Source organism: Pteropus alecto, unplaced genomic scaffold (assembly GCF_000325575.1).
Source record: "Pteropus alecto unplaced genomic scaffold, ASM32557v1 scaffold57, whole genome shotgun sequence".
Taxonomy (NCBI): Eukaryota; Metazoa; Chordata; class Mammalia; order Chiroptera; family Pteropodidae; genus Pteropus; species Pteropus alecto.
In genome coordinates this window covers 5,747,440-5,764,329 of record NW_006442508.1, presented here as the reverse complement: position 1 = coordinate 5,764,329, position 16,890 = coordinate 5,747,440, and the positions used below count along the sequence as shown (strand labels likewise).

The 16,890-nt window shown below is 33.9% G+C and overlaps 1 protein-coding gene across 3 annotated transcripts in view; it reads left to right on the top strand.

Moving 5' to 3' along the window:
* Positions 1 to 15,329, top strand: part of GABRA4 (gamma-aminobutyric acid type A receptor alpha4 subunit) — a 64,379-nt gene extending 49,050 nt beyond the window's left edge. For 2 of the 3 annotated variants that reach the window (XM_006922473.1, XM_006922472.1), the window contains one exon: positions 14,442 to 14,972. In XM_006922473.1, coding sequence (XP_006922535.1) covers positions 14,442 to 14,972 — 531 coding nt within the window. Of the gene's footprint in view, positions 1 to 14,441 lie in introns of all 3 variants that reach the window. The other variant, XM_006922471.2, reaches the window with a different exon arrangement.
* Positions 15,330 to 16,890: the final 1,561 nt, after the last annotated feature.

The window sequence follows — 16,890 nt, the reverse complement described above, 5'->3', positions numbered from 1 at the left end:
TGGACAGAATTTAAGCAAGAAAGTGATATAATCAGATTTGAAATGGATAAATATTATTTTAGTGAAGAGTACCACTGTGTACTCTTCAGACAGAAAAGTTTCCTAAGTACGTTAATAGCTTATGCAGTAGCCAAGTGAGAAAGTTTGAATGCCACACGGGTAGATATGTTGGACTTTTCCCCAACTTTTGTATCACCAGAGCCAAGAACAGTGACTGACATATAAATAGGCACTTAATAAATATTTATTGAATAATTGAATGAATAAATATATAGAAGGATGAATGAATAAAAGTTTGCTATCCCTCTAGGACATCTGAATGATTTCTTGCTGGATGTATGGGTCTATAAGTTAAAGAAGAAAATTGAAAAGTAGACATTGATTTTTTATGATATTGACATAAAGATGGTAACCCAAGCCACTGGTTAGGTTTATTCACTGAAAAATTGAAAAAACTGTGATTTCCAAGAGTTGAACCCTATGGAAAGATAACATTTTAGGATTAGTTAGAAAAAGAGTATCTCACACTTGAGACTAAGAAAGGCAAGTGGAACATTACTGGATTACTAGAATTTGGGGGAAAAATTTAAAGAAAGAAGTGATCAATAATGTTAAATGCTACTAAGACAGTAAGACACAGATTTTAAGAACATATTGGAATAATCCACAAAAAGTTTCAAGGGAAAGATGGTTGTAGAATTAAAATGTGTTGGAGGAAAAATGACAGATGAAGAAGTGGAAACAGTATGTGTAGACAAATTTTCCTCAAACTGACAGTGATAGAGAGTAGCAACTGGAAGGGGTCTTAGGTTCGAGGAACTGTTGGAGTTGATATTTTCATTTGCTTCTTTGTAATCTGAGGGAAATTTTAGTGCATTTTATGTTATGAAAGTGAAAATATTTTTAAAATTTCTAATATAAATAAGTAGAACAATATCTACAGAATTCTTGATTTCATGCCTCTTCAAGCATCCAACAGCCCAGAAAGAAACCTTTTTAAAAGGAAAACCTTAATTATCTCTTCCTACAATTGGCACATGTGGGCAAGCTGGTTTTAGCTGGTTCTTAGCATTGCTCCAAGGAATGGCACTGATTATCTCCACCAAGGAGTAGGAAATAAGATAAATTTTGAACAGAGCACAATATGTAGGATTCTCATAAATTTTCAACATTTTCTGAGATGGATACAGTATTTATTTAACATTTGGTTCTCTTGAAAAAAAAATACAGTGAATATCAGTACAGAAATCATGGAAAATTCTAAGGCAGTATTTTACCTCACAGGGACTATCCACATATCTGTCTTAGACTATGAAATAATAACAATATAATAATAATATTTAATAAGTATTGACCACTTACTGTATTCTAGGCAATTTGTTAAGTACTCTGTGGATACTACTCCATCAATAACTCTAAAAAGTAGTTATTTTTTTTAATTTTTAAAATTTTCATATTTTTATTTTTAAAAATATAGTTGAAATACACATTTATATAACTTACAAGTGATCACCTACATAAATCTAGTATGCATCTGACATGATATATACTTATTAGAATACTACTGACATTATTCCCTATGCTATACTCTACATCCCCATGACTATTTTGTTACAACCAATTCGTATATCTAAATACCCTCGCCTCTTTTCCCATCTCTCACTCCTCAATCTGGCAACAATCAAAATGTTCTCTGTATCTGTGAGCTCATTTTTATTGTTTATTGATCCTATTCTCTAGATTCCACGTATAAATGAAATCAAATGACATTTGTTTTTCTCTGTCTGACTTACTCCACTCAGCACAATACCCTCTAGGTCCATTCATGTTGTTGCAGATAGCAAGATTTCATTCTTTTTTTATGGCTGAGTAATAGTCCATTGTATATATGTACCACCTTTTCTTTATCTGTTCATTCACTGATGGAAATTCAGGTTACCTCCATATGTTGGCTATTGTAAATAATGCTGCAATGAACATATAGATGCACATCTCCCTTCAAAGTAGTGTTTTGGGTTCGTTTGAATAAATATCCAGAAGTGAGATTATTGGGTCCTTCTTTACCTCTTGTTAGAGCCTTTGTTTTAAAGTCTGTTTTGTCTGATATTAGCATTTCTACCCTAGCTTTTTTTTTCTTTGTTTCCATTTTCATGAAATATCTTTTCCCATCTCTTAACTTTCAGTCTGTGTTTTTTGATCTGAAGTGAGTCTCTTGTAGGCAACATATGAAAAAGTCTTGCTTTCTTATCCATTCAGCCACCCTATCTTTTAATTGAAACATTTAATCCATTTACATTTAAAGTAATTTTTGAAAGATATATAGTTATATAGTTATTGCCATTTTGTTATTTATATTTTTATTTATTTTTTCATTTTTCTTCTTAACGAAGTCCCTCTAACATTTCTTGTAATACTGTTTTGGTGTTGAAGAACTCCTTTAGCTTTTTTTTTTTTTTTAATCTGGAAGCTCTTTATCTGTCTTTAGACTTTAAATGATAGCTTTGCTGAGTAGAGTAATCTTGGTTGTAGGTCCCTGCTTTTCATCACTTTGAATATTTGTGCCAATCCCTTCTGGCCTGCAAAGTTTCTGTTGAGAAATCAGCTGACAGTGTTATGGGAGCTCCCTTGTAGTTATCTAACTGCTTTTCTCTTGATGCTTTTAAGATTCTCTTTGTCTTTAACCTTTGGCATTTTAATTATGATGTGTCTAGGTATGGGCCTCTTTGGGTTCATCTTGTTTGAGACTCTCTTTGCTTCCTAGACTTGAATGTGTATTTTCTTCACCTGATTAGGGAGGTTTTCTGTCATTATGTCTTCAAATAGGTTTTCAATCCTTGCTCTCTCTTCTTCTGGTACCCTTATGATACAAATATTGGTCCAGTTGATGTTGTCCCAGAGGCCCCTTAAACTATCCTCATATTCTTGGATTCTTTTTTCTTTTTGTTGTACCGATTAGGTGTTTTCTGTTATCTTTTATATCTCTAATTTTATCCTCTACTTTATTTAATCTACTATTGATTCCCTCTAATGTGCTTTTTATTTCAGTTACTGCTTTCTTCATTTCAGACTGGTTTTTTTTTTTATGTTTTGGTTATGTATTGGTTGCTGTTTGCACATTAACGGGATGGAATGACTCTCAGGTCAATCGATTGTGAGGACTAGTTGTGAGTATAGTGTAGGAGCTGTTGTGCAGGGGCTGACCCTAGAGAGAAGGATTCACTTCAGCAGGGCTCTGGTGCTTGCTGAGTCTGTTATTTGGACAAGTCATTTGTGGAGTTGCCCAGGTGGTACTCTGGCTCAGTCTGAAGTGGCAACCAGACATGCAAGCTCTGGGGCCTCCTGAGAGGGGCTCTACCACAGGCCAAGTCCAGCTCCAGCCTGTGCCCTACTCAAGACCACTGGCATGAGCCACAAATCGATGCCCAGATGTCTTTCACCCACATCGGGCTTGGAGGTGCCTGAGAGAGGGCATACCTTGAACTGAGGCCAGCTGCCATAGTGCCAGTCTTGGGCCTGCTCAGCAAGTGGTACAGGGCATGTTAAGGCCAGATGTTGAGTGTTTGGTATTTGTGAACTTTTGAGAGATCCTAGGAAAGTCTGCAGTATGAACCAAGACAGGCTATTTGTATGGAAAAAGCCACCGAAAGCAGCTTGAACCTGCAAGTTGGGTTGGGCATGCTCTCAGAGAATCATCAGGGTAAGGCAATTGGGGTTATCCAGCTTGATGAAGACTCAGGTATAACACTCTGCCTAATTCTGCACTCTGGGACAGGGGAGAGCTAAACAAAGAAACAGTGCCCTCTGCCAGCACTTCTGTCTGGGAGAAAGCTGACCCTCCAGTCCTTGTTCTGAAGCCAGACAATTTAGTTCCTTTGCATATATCTTGCACATTTCAAGCTGCTGCCCCAACACTGGAACTCAGTGTGAGTGAATCCAGCAGTGAGTAATTTCATGCTGCCATTTAAGAGGAATGCCTGGGACTTCCATAGCCCTCCATCTCACTCAACCACAATCTCCACTAATTTTTACAGCCAGGAGTTGTGTGTACTTCTCTTCCCAGCCCTGGTACACCAAGCTGGGGAGCCCAGTGTGGGGCTGGGACCCCTTGCTTTTCTGGGGAGGAATCCACAGCAGAGATATCCTTCCCAATGTTTAACTACCACACGTGGGTGCGGGACCAGCCGAATTTGCATCTCTGCTCCTCCTACCTGTCTCAATGTGGCTTCCTCTGTACAGCCTCAGTTATAGACTTCTGTTCAGCTAGACTTCAGGCAATTCTCACTTATGGTTGTTCTGTAGATTAGTTGTAATTTTGACATGGTCATGAGAGGAAGCCAGCCCAGCATTTACCTATTCTATCATCTCTTTTACTCAAGGGAAATCTGGAGGACAGAGAGGCTAATTTTCTCAAAGTCACACCACTAGTATTTAGCAGAGTTCAAATCTTGAATCTACTTGATTTCAGAAGGTTCTGGTTTTGTTTAATATACTGCTATATAAGAATGATAATGAATACTGATATTTGGCAGCTTTTAGTTTTAAGATTTGTTGTATAGATACTTATAGAGGACACATTTCCCTTGCTGCCAACTAGAGAGTGGAGTCTTCTAGTTTCTGGTCTGCTTGGCTGAAGTGGTTATCTTGGTGATACACATTAATGTGCTGATAAGCCATTTGTTGCAAGTCGAAACTCAGCTATTGGTTCAATTCATGCTACATTTGCAATCTGCCTTTACTGAAGTGCAAAATTGACTTTCCTGTCATAAAGTGGTAGAAATGCAAAATAGTCTAATACCTTATATTCTTGCTCAAGTAAGATTATCTAGGCTCAGGGAAGTTTTACAATTTTCACTTTGGATAAACAGCTGTTTCAGCATGAGAGACTTGTTCAATGGTTTTAATAATGCCCCATTGGAAACTCTAGTTGATAGAATGGTACTTACTCCTCAAGACAAGTCAAGTTATTTCCTGGAGAAAAACCAAAGTGGCTTCAGCTATTTGGGCAGTTGTCTGTTTGACAATATAAGAGCTACCAACCTGTGTCATGATAGAATATCAATTTGTTCTGCTAAATTCATGTGCTGTTTTACTGTAGATGGAGTAGATTTGTAATGAATTTTGTTACAGGATAATTTAATATATGCTTTATGACCAATTGACTGTGCTTCCATTTGTAAAGACTGGGGAAGGGGTAGATTTTGAAAATATAAAAGCATATACAGTAGGTGGCTTAATGAGTCCTCTTCAGCTACATACACATGTGCACAAGCATTTACATTATACATAATTTGGTGCATGCATTGTTGAATTTCATTAACTTTAATTATTTGTAGATAATTATGTGTTCGAAGAATCATTCTCAAGTCAGAAACTAGAGCTAGTGCTTATGTTGACAATTCCCCTGGGTTATAATTAAAGTTGAATTTGCAGCGTCCTATTAACTGGGAGATGGAGGGGAATATTTCAGGTTTACCATGTATTTGAATAGTCAATTTTTAAACATCTTTGAAAGTGCTATATTCAAACTTAAGAGAAAGTTTGTGAAAGAAATATGGGGCACAGTTTTGCTCTTGTAGAAGAACATCATAAAAATATTTTTATTATATAGAAGATGCAGAATTTGAGTGGTAATGTAGATTCATTTTAAAACAACTTGAAGAGCAGGTTTCTTCAATTAAAAAATCTTTTCTCAGCTAGATTGCATTTGTTGCTAAGATAAAATTTTCTGTAGAATAAATAATCTAAATGTGGACCTATTTATATTTATAAACATTTATTTAGACCCGAATATAGAACATATCTAGGATACAAAATAATATCTTTAAGGACATTATGACAAACAAACAGCAAAGAAGTAGGAAGAATATTAGGAATAATGGGAACAAAAATAATCCATAAAATCTTTAGAACAATGTTCACACATACTGGAAAAGAAGGATTAATCAGAAGATTTTTTGGTTAGATAATGTGAATCAAAGAGTAATACAGTATTTAGCTTCTAATAGAAATGAAATAAATGTAAACCATGTCCAAATCTGAAAACTGAGTTGTTTATAAATATCACTTACCTGGTTTGGGTTGTCTAGACATATTTCAGATAAATTATTTTCTGCTTTCATTCAAACCTGTTAATACATGTATTTGCTGTTGTAGGCAGCTTCCTGAAGTAGTTAAAAGTATGGGTCTGGGATTCAAATCATGACTCTAACCCATTTTAATTGTCTGAACTTATGAGAAGTACCCAACTTTTCCAGGTTTCAGTGTCCACATTGGAAAAATTAGAATATTAATACTATCCCCTGGGTGGTTATAGTAAATATGTGAGGTTATTTGTGAAGACCGTTTAATGTAGTACTTGGTCCTCACCAAGTGCTCAATACATAGTAGAGATGTAGATATAGATTCAAGGTTTCTGTTCTGGGAAGTACTAGTATCAGACATTAATTATGTTACACTAGTCCTTGACTGTAAAGCATTCCTTTAATCATCCATATCAAAAGAAAATATAAGTAAGATGAAAAAAGTAGTATTTTAGAACATACTCAGGGGGTCTCAAATTTTAATGGACAAGGAAGCTTATTGGCCTTTCTTATCTTTGTACCACTGAGAGAAATCTTTGAAAATTGTCCCCACTACCATCAGGCACTTTCTTTCCTTCCTCCACAGTCTGTCTTTCACCTGATTAAGCTTACTCATCCCTAATGGTTCAGCTTATGTGTCACTTTCACAAAGAGGCTTTCCCAACAATGAGGCTAGGTAATGTACTGATTAATTTCTCTAATGTTCTTTTATAGCATTAATTAATTAGATATATATATATATATTTTTATAATTCCTGTGAAAATTTTCAAAAACTATTTTTTCACCCCATACTCCCAATACCCAGCAGAATAACTTGAAGTTGTACACTCAATACATATTTATGGGGTGATTATATACATAATGATTTAGTGGGGTGAATCGATGCTTTTAATGAGTCCTTTATTGCTTATGAGTTTAATTTTGGACCTTCTATTATTCACTTCCAATATGAAATGAAGCATAGGACTTGAGTTTTTTTCCCTAAAAATGTATTTATTAAAGCTATTGCAAATGTTTAGTTTCAGTAGGTAAACCTTGTCTAATATTCCAGAGTAACTCAGCTTGGTTTAGGTAAGATTCTTGCCTCACCAAGCTGTGATTTTACAAAGGGTTGTGGCTGATAATGCTTGGGCTTTGGAATTCCACCCCACCCCTGGCAGAAGTATACCAATGATCTGGTTTTGATAAATTATTGCTTTTTAGGCAGTTCCCCTATTGCCTTTGCTGAAGCAGATAAAATTGTGACTCAGACTACTTGCTATGCCAGCCTCCTATAAAGTTGACATGGATCCAAATCTTTCTGGAGGGCTATTATAGTACAATTTCATTATAATCAAATCATATCAAGTCTATATTAAGAAAAAAGCATTGTACAAATGTTTTCTAAGTTTAAATGTAATTTTCTGAGTATTTTGAAACTGAAACAAATTATTTCCATACGATTATGTGGTGCTTTAAAAAATGAATTTATTTGGCTACCCAAGTTAACAATTGAAACGCCAAAAGAGTCCTTTTATGGTGTTTTATCAGGTGTTTACATATGTTAACTCTACTTTTAAGTATTAAAAAATATTCTTAATATAAATTGTGAAAAAATTATAAATTATGTTATTAATTATATCATCCCAATAATTTAAATAAATCCTCTGAAATTCATAATACTTGTACATACACTCACACATAAACACACACACAGAGTTACACATAAAGATTATAATCTGAAGAGAGGCAAAGTATTTAGGAAAAAATATTAGATAATTAAAGAACGATCTGAGAAAAGTCCAAACTAGAAGGTCAATTAAAAGCCCCAGTGAACCGAATTTCTCTGATTTGGGTGAAGAAAAGCTAAAAGTAACTCAAGTTGTCCTGGAGAAATCTTATATCCAGGCAACTTGGACAGTTTAGGCAGAGGCTATCGATGCCCCTGCTTCATAATTTACTGACTTTCAACTATGCCATGTTGCCTCCATACAATTTTTTTTCTTTTTTTTAGGTGAGGCCACCCTTGGTTGACCTCACAGATTAAAAGGACCTTGTCAGCTTACAATCTCTTATTTTTTATTTATTTTTTATGCCTACAGCACCTGGTCTTCCAAGGTGGTTTCCCATCCAAGTACTAACCAAGCCTGACTCTGCTTAGCTTCTGAGACTGAATTTTTAACTAGCTTCCAGTGTTTATTCTTATAAACATTTAGAATGACTATAATGCTGCTTTTCATTATTAAACAAGAAAAGATCCATCCAGCCTAGTGTTTGCATTTGGAGAAAGTGTGTGGAGTGTTTTTTTGCCCTCTACACTCTCCAGGGTTACATTGACAGCAATGGTGAATGCAGCCCCCGAAGCAATTCTAGGTAGCATTCTGGTCAAGTCCATTTGACCAAGCTTAGAACTTCTGCTCTGATTACTGACGTCTCTGACAAAGAGATTTCCTCTACTAGAAACACATTTTTAATATACAAAGCACTGGAAAATAAAAAAAGAAACACTAGGATCACTATGAAACAAAATTAACCACAAAATCATGCATCTACAAGAAATTCTATTGTAAATTTTCAACTTCTAAATATGTAAATATGAAATGAATGAACTCTTTAAAATCTTGTTCTCTGATAATTCCAAATTGAAAATATAAATTTCTTATCCCAGTGCCTGATATTGAAGTGATATTTTCATAGCTTACGGAAATACAAATACTAACATTGAATTAAATGCTAACATTGGGAAGAAATGAAATAAAATAAATAGGAAACTCAGAATTTTCATTACTGCGTTTTGTTGTTCAATGTATGATAGAATCCCCTGGTATCTATTTATGAAATATTTAGCATGTTTATTTGGAGGGAATGTTTTTCATAAAACAATAGTGATAGTCTTCAGTAAATCATTACCTTGGATTTTAGTTTCAACCGCTTTACCATACTTGCTTATTTCCTTATTAAATAAGATGTGTGGCTAACCCCTAAAGCCCTTTCGAAAAGACTTTGAATAAATGTCTTTACATTATTGAAGTTTTTTGTATGTGACTCATTGATATTCTAGAAGATAAACGTGTTCATTATTAGCCTTGTTTGTTTTTAATTTAGATGAGTTAAATTATATTTTATTAAACTTCATTGGCTTCTCAAGCAAGCAATATGAATGTAGCTTGCATACTATAAGCCTTGTCTTAGCCACTTTATCTCATTGATGCTAGAGTACTAAGTTGAGATGAATTTTCTTTTTGCAGTTGATAATATTTCTTTAGAAATTGTGTCAGATCGCAGTCATGATTGACGAATTGCTTGGATTTACTCCTGTGTGCTGTTGCTGCATTAATTTGTTGGTAATGTTTGAATCTGCCACCTTGCATCTCTATCCCACCAGTTTTCTTGCTTCGGGCTGTTGTGACTAATGACAAAATGATTTCAAACTAAATCATATTTTAAAAATTCAGATGATGCTTAGGTGCTTTTCTTGTTTGTAACCACTGTGTGTCTGCTGAATACTGATGGAGCAACTCTGTCTCTACCGACTGTTTGAAACATAACATTACTCTGACTGACACATTAGTTGTTCCAAAACCTGAAGGCTATGTGAATATTATTATTCCTAGTGGGTCCTGTGCCAGGTTGGTCAGCAGAGTTCTCAATCCTTTCATGGTTTGTCATCATGGAAAATGACAACTTTTTCCATAGTAGACCTTAACATAACAGTACAAAATAACTTCAGTATCATTTGGCTGCTTGGCAGAGAGCAAAGATTTAAGCTTCAAATAGGTCTAATTTTGCTTTCCTTTTTGTAAATTCTGATATATAGATTACTGATAGAATTCTTAGGCATTCTAAGTCACACTTGGGATTGAGTCAAATAATTTCAATGCCTTACGCATTATCTGCAATCTTCTAGAAATCTGCCCCATAAACAAAGAAATCATAATCTGGAAGTTAGATAGAAAGCTTTTTATATTCTTTCTTTAATTTCCTTAATTTGAAAAAGAACCTTGATTCAGTATTATATCTATTTTATTAAAATGTATTAAAAATGAAGTAGGTGCTTCCAGTGTTTATTAGCCTAGAGCAATTAATAAGATAGTCTTTATACTCTAGAAGTTTACTAATCATTTTAAATTGGAAATAAAAATATTTGATCTTGTTTTCAGATGGCCATCCTGGTGACACTCTTCATGCTGTTTCCTCCAATTTCATAAAGTCTCTTGTTTCATTGATTCTTGTTTCCAATCTCCACAGACGAATCCTGTCTCTTTGGTTTGAGCTCATTTTTCTCTCCGGGCATGTTCTTTAAGTCTACGCTTACATTTCTTGATACTTATAACTTGTATAATAGTAGATGTTTTCAGAACATAATTTTCAAATTGCCAAAAATGTGACTTGTACAAATATGGAATGGGCGTATATCAGTTTTTTTCAACTCCTTAATTAATAAGGGAACCACTTAAATAATTAATCTGGTTCAAAATCTTTTTGAGGAATAGCTATAAGTAACCTGAAAAAAGGAATATTAGATTAAGGTTGCTAGGTTAGATACAGAAGTGGGTAATATCATATCAGGCAACAAAATCATAATTTTTGTGGGCTTTTCTACTGGACAGGAATTTACAAGTTAACATGTAACTTCACAGTGTTTTGGCTCAAATCCAATATTAAATAGCAAAATCAAATTCAAGTAAATTCTCCTAGAGGCTTAATAATCCTTGGGTGGACTTGTTAAACAATGCTCCAATATGACATTGAAAGGATGGGTTGGAATCATTTCTGATTTCCAAGTCTTGAATAATTTTTAAACAATATGCTTGATGATTACAAATACTTGACTGATTCAAATGGATAGATGTAGTTTATTAAGTTTTTTAATGCCTTCTCCACATTTATGCACCGAGAGGCTACATGACATGACAGAACATTCAGTAAGTAATTCACTGTATGACTTCCAGCCAGTCATGATCTTTCTGCTTTTATTTGACTCTGCTATAAAATGAGGAACTGAAATAAGTTGATCACTTAAAACTCAGTTGTAAAATACTGTTATTCTTTAAGAATGGCATTTTAAAAGGCAAAATATCTTGGTACTTTAACTAGGATGTAGAGTTAGGAAACAGGGCCCCTAATGGTCTTCAATAAATTCTGGGCTGGCCAGAATTATCCCAGAATGTCTAAGAAACTTCTCCTAAGAGGTTTTGCAATACCTCCTATTAGGATCTCTGATTTAATTGGTTTATATACCTCACCCAGTGCCACAACAATGTTGTATAATAAATAACTACAAATCCTCAGGGTCATACAATGAACATTTATTTTTACTCTCAAGTTTATGAGTTAACTGGAAAGTTCTGTTGATCTTGATTAGGCTTGGCTGGGCAATTTCTCAACTCTTAGCTGGGACAAACTCATGTGTCTAGTGGTCAATTAGCTGTTGGGTTCTAGGATAGCCTGACTGGGATGGCAGGTTCTGCTCAAAAGGATCTCTCTAGCAGGCTAGCCCAACTTTGTTCTTATGGCATTGGTAGCAGTGTTTTGAGAGAGAGTAGAAGCAACCAAGAACTATTAAGGCTGAATCTCAGAAATGACACACCATCACTTCTACGACATACCATTGACCAAAGAAAATCATGAGAAAGTCTGCAGGGAAATAGACTCCTTCTCTTGGTGGAGGAGGCATGGGGCATTACAAGGGGTGTAAATATAGAGAAGGAGGACAAATTAGTGCCATTTTTGTATTCAGTCAACTGTAAAGAACATGAGTTGAGATTTCAAGAAGTTTCAGAAGAATACAGATCTAGAGGGAAAGAAGATGGGGTATTATAAATGTTTTTGTGATTTATTCTGGGATGCAGTTATTAAATTTAGTTTTATACTTTCAGGTCTTACTTTCAAAATTCATTAAAGATGATTAGATCAGTGTTTAGGGCTCATTATTCCATATTACTGAGACAAAGCTCTTCTGAATACTATACCAAATGCTATATGAATGTTGAGATTTTCCAGTCTGGCTGATGGGAACATGCATGATTTTGAGCTTTGTGTATGCTAGGTACGAGTTCTTCTCATTTTTTTCAAGTGGTTCTTTTTGGAGACTTGGGTATTTCCTCTCACTCATAAACTGATCTGTGCTTAGCAAAATAATCAATGCGGACTATTCAGTTTTTAGAGTTTTCTCTTTCTTTAGCATATGCTTCTATGTTACATTTTCCTATGAACTTTAGCCATCTTGATTTCTCCAGATTTTCAGCTTCATCTCCTCAATTCAGGACATCTGTTGGATTTGTCCCGGATTTCCTTTCCTGCACCACAGCATGGGAACACTCAAGTTTGTTTCTTCTCTTTCACTGATTATGATTCTATGTTGTCTAATGCCCAGTGTCTTGAAAAAACAGTTGTTTCCCATATTTTGTCCAGCTTCGATAGTCATTTCGTGCAGGAGAGTAAATTTAGTCCCTGTTATTCCATTTGGCCAAAAGTAGAAGTCTCCAATTCTCAGAATTTATTCTAAGGAAAACAATGGGTTTCTAAAGACTATGGGCAACCTAACTTTTGGTAGAAGACAATATGTCATTATCGGATTATATTTGAAAATACATATTCCTCTCCTGCTTGTCCAATTGGTCCTTTACTACTTTATTCCTTTTAGTCCTTAGTATATTTAGCATTTTGCCACAGTTTGACCCTCCATTATGTTTTACTTTTTGTTATATTCTTGATTGTATCATGTGTGTGGGTGTACATATTGTCTTACCAATGATAGTGTAAGCTCTTTAAATGTTGTGCATATGCCTTATACTTCACATTTTTCACCATTGTGTATAATGTTAAAACATTGTGTATAATGTTTTAGAATTAATGTTAATCAATTAACAATATTCTTTTCTATAAAAAGGGACTCAAAATCTGAGTATTAATTAAATGACATTTACTACGTGCTTTGTAAAGGAAAAGTGCAGGGTAAATAATGGTAATTTAGCTTTTAGGTTGAAGTCAATTGTGGTTTCAGTTGTCTCAACCAAAATTATGTGCCATATGTCGACTGAAATTTCTCATGAATTCAACTACATGTTGCTTAGAAGAATGCTCCAGGCTGACTTGAAGAATACTTTCTAAACCACTCAGATCCTGTTTTGGCTCTCATTTTATGAAGTTTATTTTGTCTACTCACAAAACTTGAAGTCATAATTCATAAGTGTATGAGATATGGATGAAATACTTTCAGATTGCTTGATGAGTGTGATACTGAGAAAAGATTGTATTTGTAGAATAAATATTTTTTCTAAAGTGAGTTCTTGATTATATATCATATTATATGTGCAATTTCTTTTAGGTTGGCTTCTACTAATCACATGCTTGTGAGCTGTTCTTCTCCCTCCCTCTCTTCTATTTCTCACCCATCATTTATTTCATAAAATGGTAGAAAGGGAAGGTATAGAAAGTAATAACTATATACCCTTAATATAAAAAAACAGACATGATTATTTAATAAATCATTTAAGCAATTGCTTTCCTTCATTAGTATGGACTATCTATACTTAGCTGTATAGTTATTTATTGTGCATGTCAAACTACAAAGAGAATTAATTTAAATATTTTCATGCATCTGCATTCAAATATAGTCTTGTTCTACACATAATATAATTTGATGAAAAATACTGAATTCGATTTTTATTTAATCACTTTTTATTGGTAAGTAATTTGAACTCAGATATTTATGCAGTGATATGATAATGCTATTTATATATCTAATACATTTTATTAAAATAAAATTTTCCTTTCTATTTTCATTATTAATCATGGTAAAAACCTAAAATGCATTTGGATTTCTAGATTTAAATAATGTGTATGATTGCCTATATAATTTTATGAAAATAAATTCCAGGGATTTAGAAATGAAAGCTTTTGGAGTTTTTTTAAAGGAATGGTATGTGCACATAGATTGTTATTATTGTTGTTTTTCTATGCAAGAGAATACGTCAAGTTCTTCATATTTATAATGCAAACAAATACAAAACTCATTGAAGTATATGCAACATATCACAGAATATTATTTACAATAAAACTGAGTGAATAAGTTTTACAGCTGTCATCATGAACTAAAGCGTAAATCTAGTTTTTAGTTCTAGAAACCTAATCTTCTTTCTATAGATTTAAATTCTACTTATTTATGAGAATGGCTAATATTTTGAAATAGATTTTTGATTCAGAGTTTCAAATATATACATGTTATTTTTGGTAAGCTTTTATATCAAGCTGAATGGCTATAGCATTTTAATAAAGGTTTATTTTATAGAAACTAATTTTAATTATTTGATCTATTTAAGCTTTGTTTAAATCTACCTAAATGACATACCAATATAATTTTTAATATACTTTTTCAGAACACAAATGCAAATCTGAACATGAGGAAAAGAACGAATGCCTTGGTTCACTCTGAGTCTGATGTTGGCATCAGAACTGAGGTAGGAAACCATTTGAGCAGATCTTCTATGGCTGTTCAAGAATCTTCTGAAGCCACATCACAGTCTTACTTAGCTTCTAGTCCAAATCCGTTCAGCCATGCAAATGCAGCTGAAACTATTTCTGCTGCAAGAGCTCTTCCGTCTGCTTCTTCTACTCCTAGTAGAACTGGGTATGTGCCCCGGCAAGCTTCAGTTGGATCTGCTTCTACCCACCATATGTTTGGATCAAGACTGGAGCGAATTAAGACCACAGTTAATACTATAGGGGCTTCTGGAAAGTTGTCAGCCATTACTTCTCCCTCTTCTCCACCGCCTTCCGGATCTGGCACAAGTAAAATAGACAAATATGCCCGTATTCTCTTTCCAGTAACATTTGGGGCATTTAACATGGTCTATTGGGTTGTTTATTTATCTAAAGACACTATGGAGAAATCAGAAAGCCTAATGTAATTTTTTTTTGCTATGGTAGTTTCCTAAAATATGATATACTTAATGCAGAATGTCTTTTTAAATGTTTTTAAAGATAAACAGTTGTTCTTTACTAAAATAAAAATTCTATGTAATTTTTCCATTTAAAAAATTCAAGCCAGTTATTGGGAGAGTTAATTCTCAGTGAAGAGAAAGTGAGCCAATTTTTATTTCAGAAAAACTATTTCAATAGAATCAATTCATCCTTCAAAGTAGATGGATTACAGACCATCCTGGAAAGTTGGGACTAGTGAAATAGGGCTATTAAAGATAGCTGGTACATTTTTTGCATTGAAATTTGAAAACAGACTATGACATTTTTTAATGTACACCATGACTATCAACCAACCACCCTAAATTTCCCAGTGGCATGGCCATTAATCAGAATTGTTTATTGGATATCATATGCGGTGACTTTGGAGATCCTCTTACCTAGTGTCTACAAGAAAAAGACTTTTCTTGCTAAATGAAACACTTTTAAAAGTTAAATGGAACAAAACAAATACTGATCAATAGAGTGAAACTTCTGCTGCATCAAAAACAAAGAAAGAGACCAGGGAAAATATGTTTCCTGTCATATGTTGTCCAAACAGGACTTAACAGTTGACTTGAAAATTTGTGCTTTGAGCCAAAGTTTAACTCATTATATGAATTCTTTTTGATAGTAGTTCATTCAGATATGTATTCTTTTAACATGTTTATTCAGAGCCTATCAGGTCCCAGGCACTATGCTAGATATTGTCTCTCTAGGAAAGCTCTTTCACCTTTACCTACAGTATTACTGAAATAGTAGAACAGTCAATGCATGCTAATAAACCATAAAGTAGCAGAAGCCATTGCATTCTTTAATGGAGAAAAATTACTTAGAGCCTGAAAACGTTCAAAATATTTGTGTCTCCTATATTGGTAGAAGATAACAGGTATATTGTTCACATGGCCACTTTGGAGATAAGTACACATTAAAACAACTTCAACTTACTTCAAAATGTAATAAAAACGTGGTACAGATTTTTTTATAAGTGAAAAGAAATGTGTACCTGAAAGTAGAAATCTGGGCACTGTAAGACCTTATAGATTACTTGTCTCAAATATGATCAGAATCACAGAATAGTTTTTGATCAGAATCACAGAATCATCAGAATTAGGAACTCAATACAAGAACATTCAGATGCTTTTCCCAATATAGATTTGTATTAGCTGGTGAAATGCTAACCTTCTGGGGAGTTCTTGTGTCTGTAGTTCTGTGTTTCTGGATAGTTTTGTGTTTATTTTGAATAAAGTTTTTGTACAATTTCATAACTAAGTTGGATATTTTAAATTTAAAAGAGCGGCAAAGGAATGGAGTAAAAAAAAATCATAGCCAAGGGGTAGGATGCCACTGACTCTGTTATGTAATTTATCAGGATTTTCATTTACTGACTTTTCTTTTTCATTAGGTAGACTTAACAACTTAATTGAATTCTTTGCAGCTGTCTTACGCGACTAAATCCAGGTCTAGTTTTTTGTTGTGTTGCTTCTAGATTTTTCGTCTATACTTCTCTCTTTCTGATCTGGGTTTTGTGAATGAATGTGTTCTACATGTTTTGGGGACCATTTTGATCTATTATTTTTTAGAAAAGAAATGATATTAATTGGCATTAGTTTTTTAGTTATTGCTTTGCCTTGAAATGGTTATATATGAGACCCATAAAATATGCAAATGCCAAATATTAATTTTGAATCACATATCAGGAATTCCTTCTTGGTTATCTCTCTAGATATTTCCTAGAATAATCAACAGTTTTAAGGTTGAAAGATGCTTTAGAAATAATCCAATCCAAACTCCTCTTTTATAAATTGGCAGTAATATGAGGCCCAGTAAAATTGGTATAAATGCACATATTTAATAAAGAGTACTTGT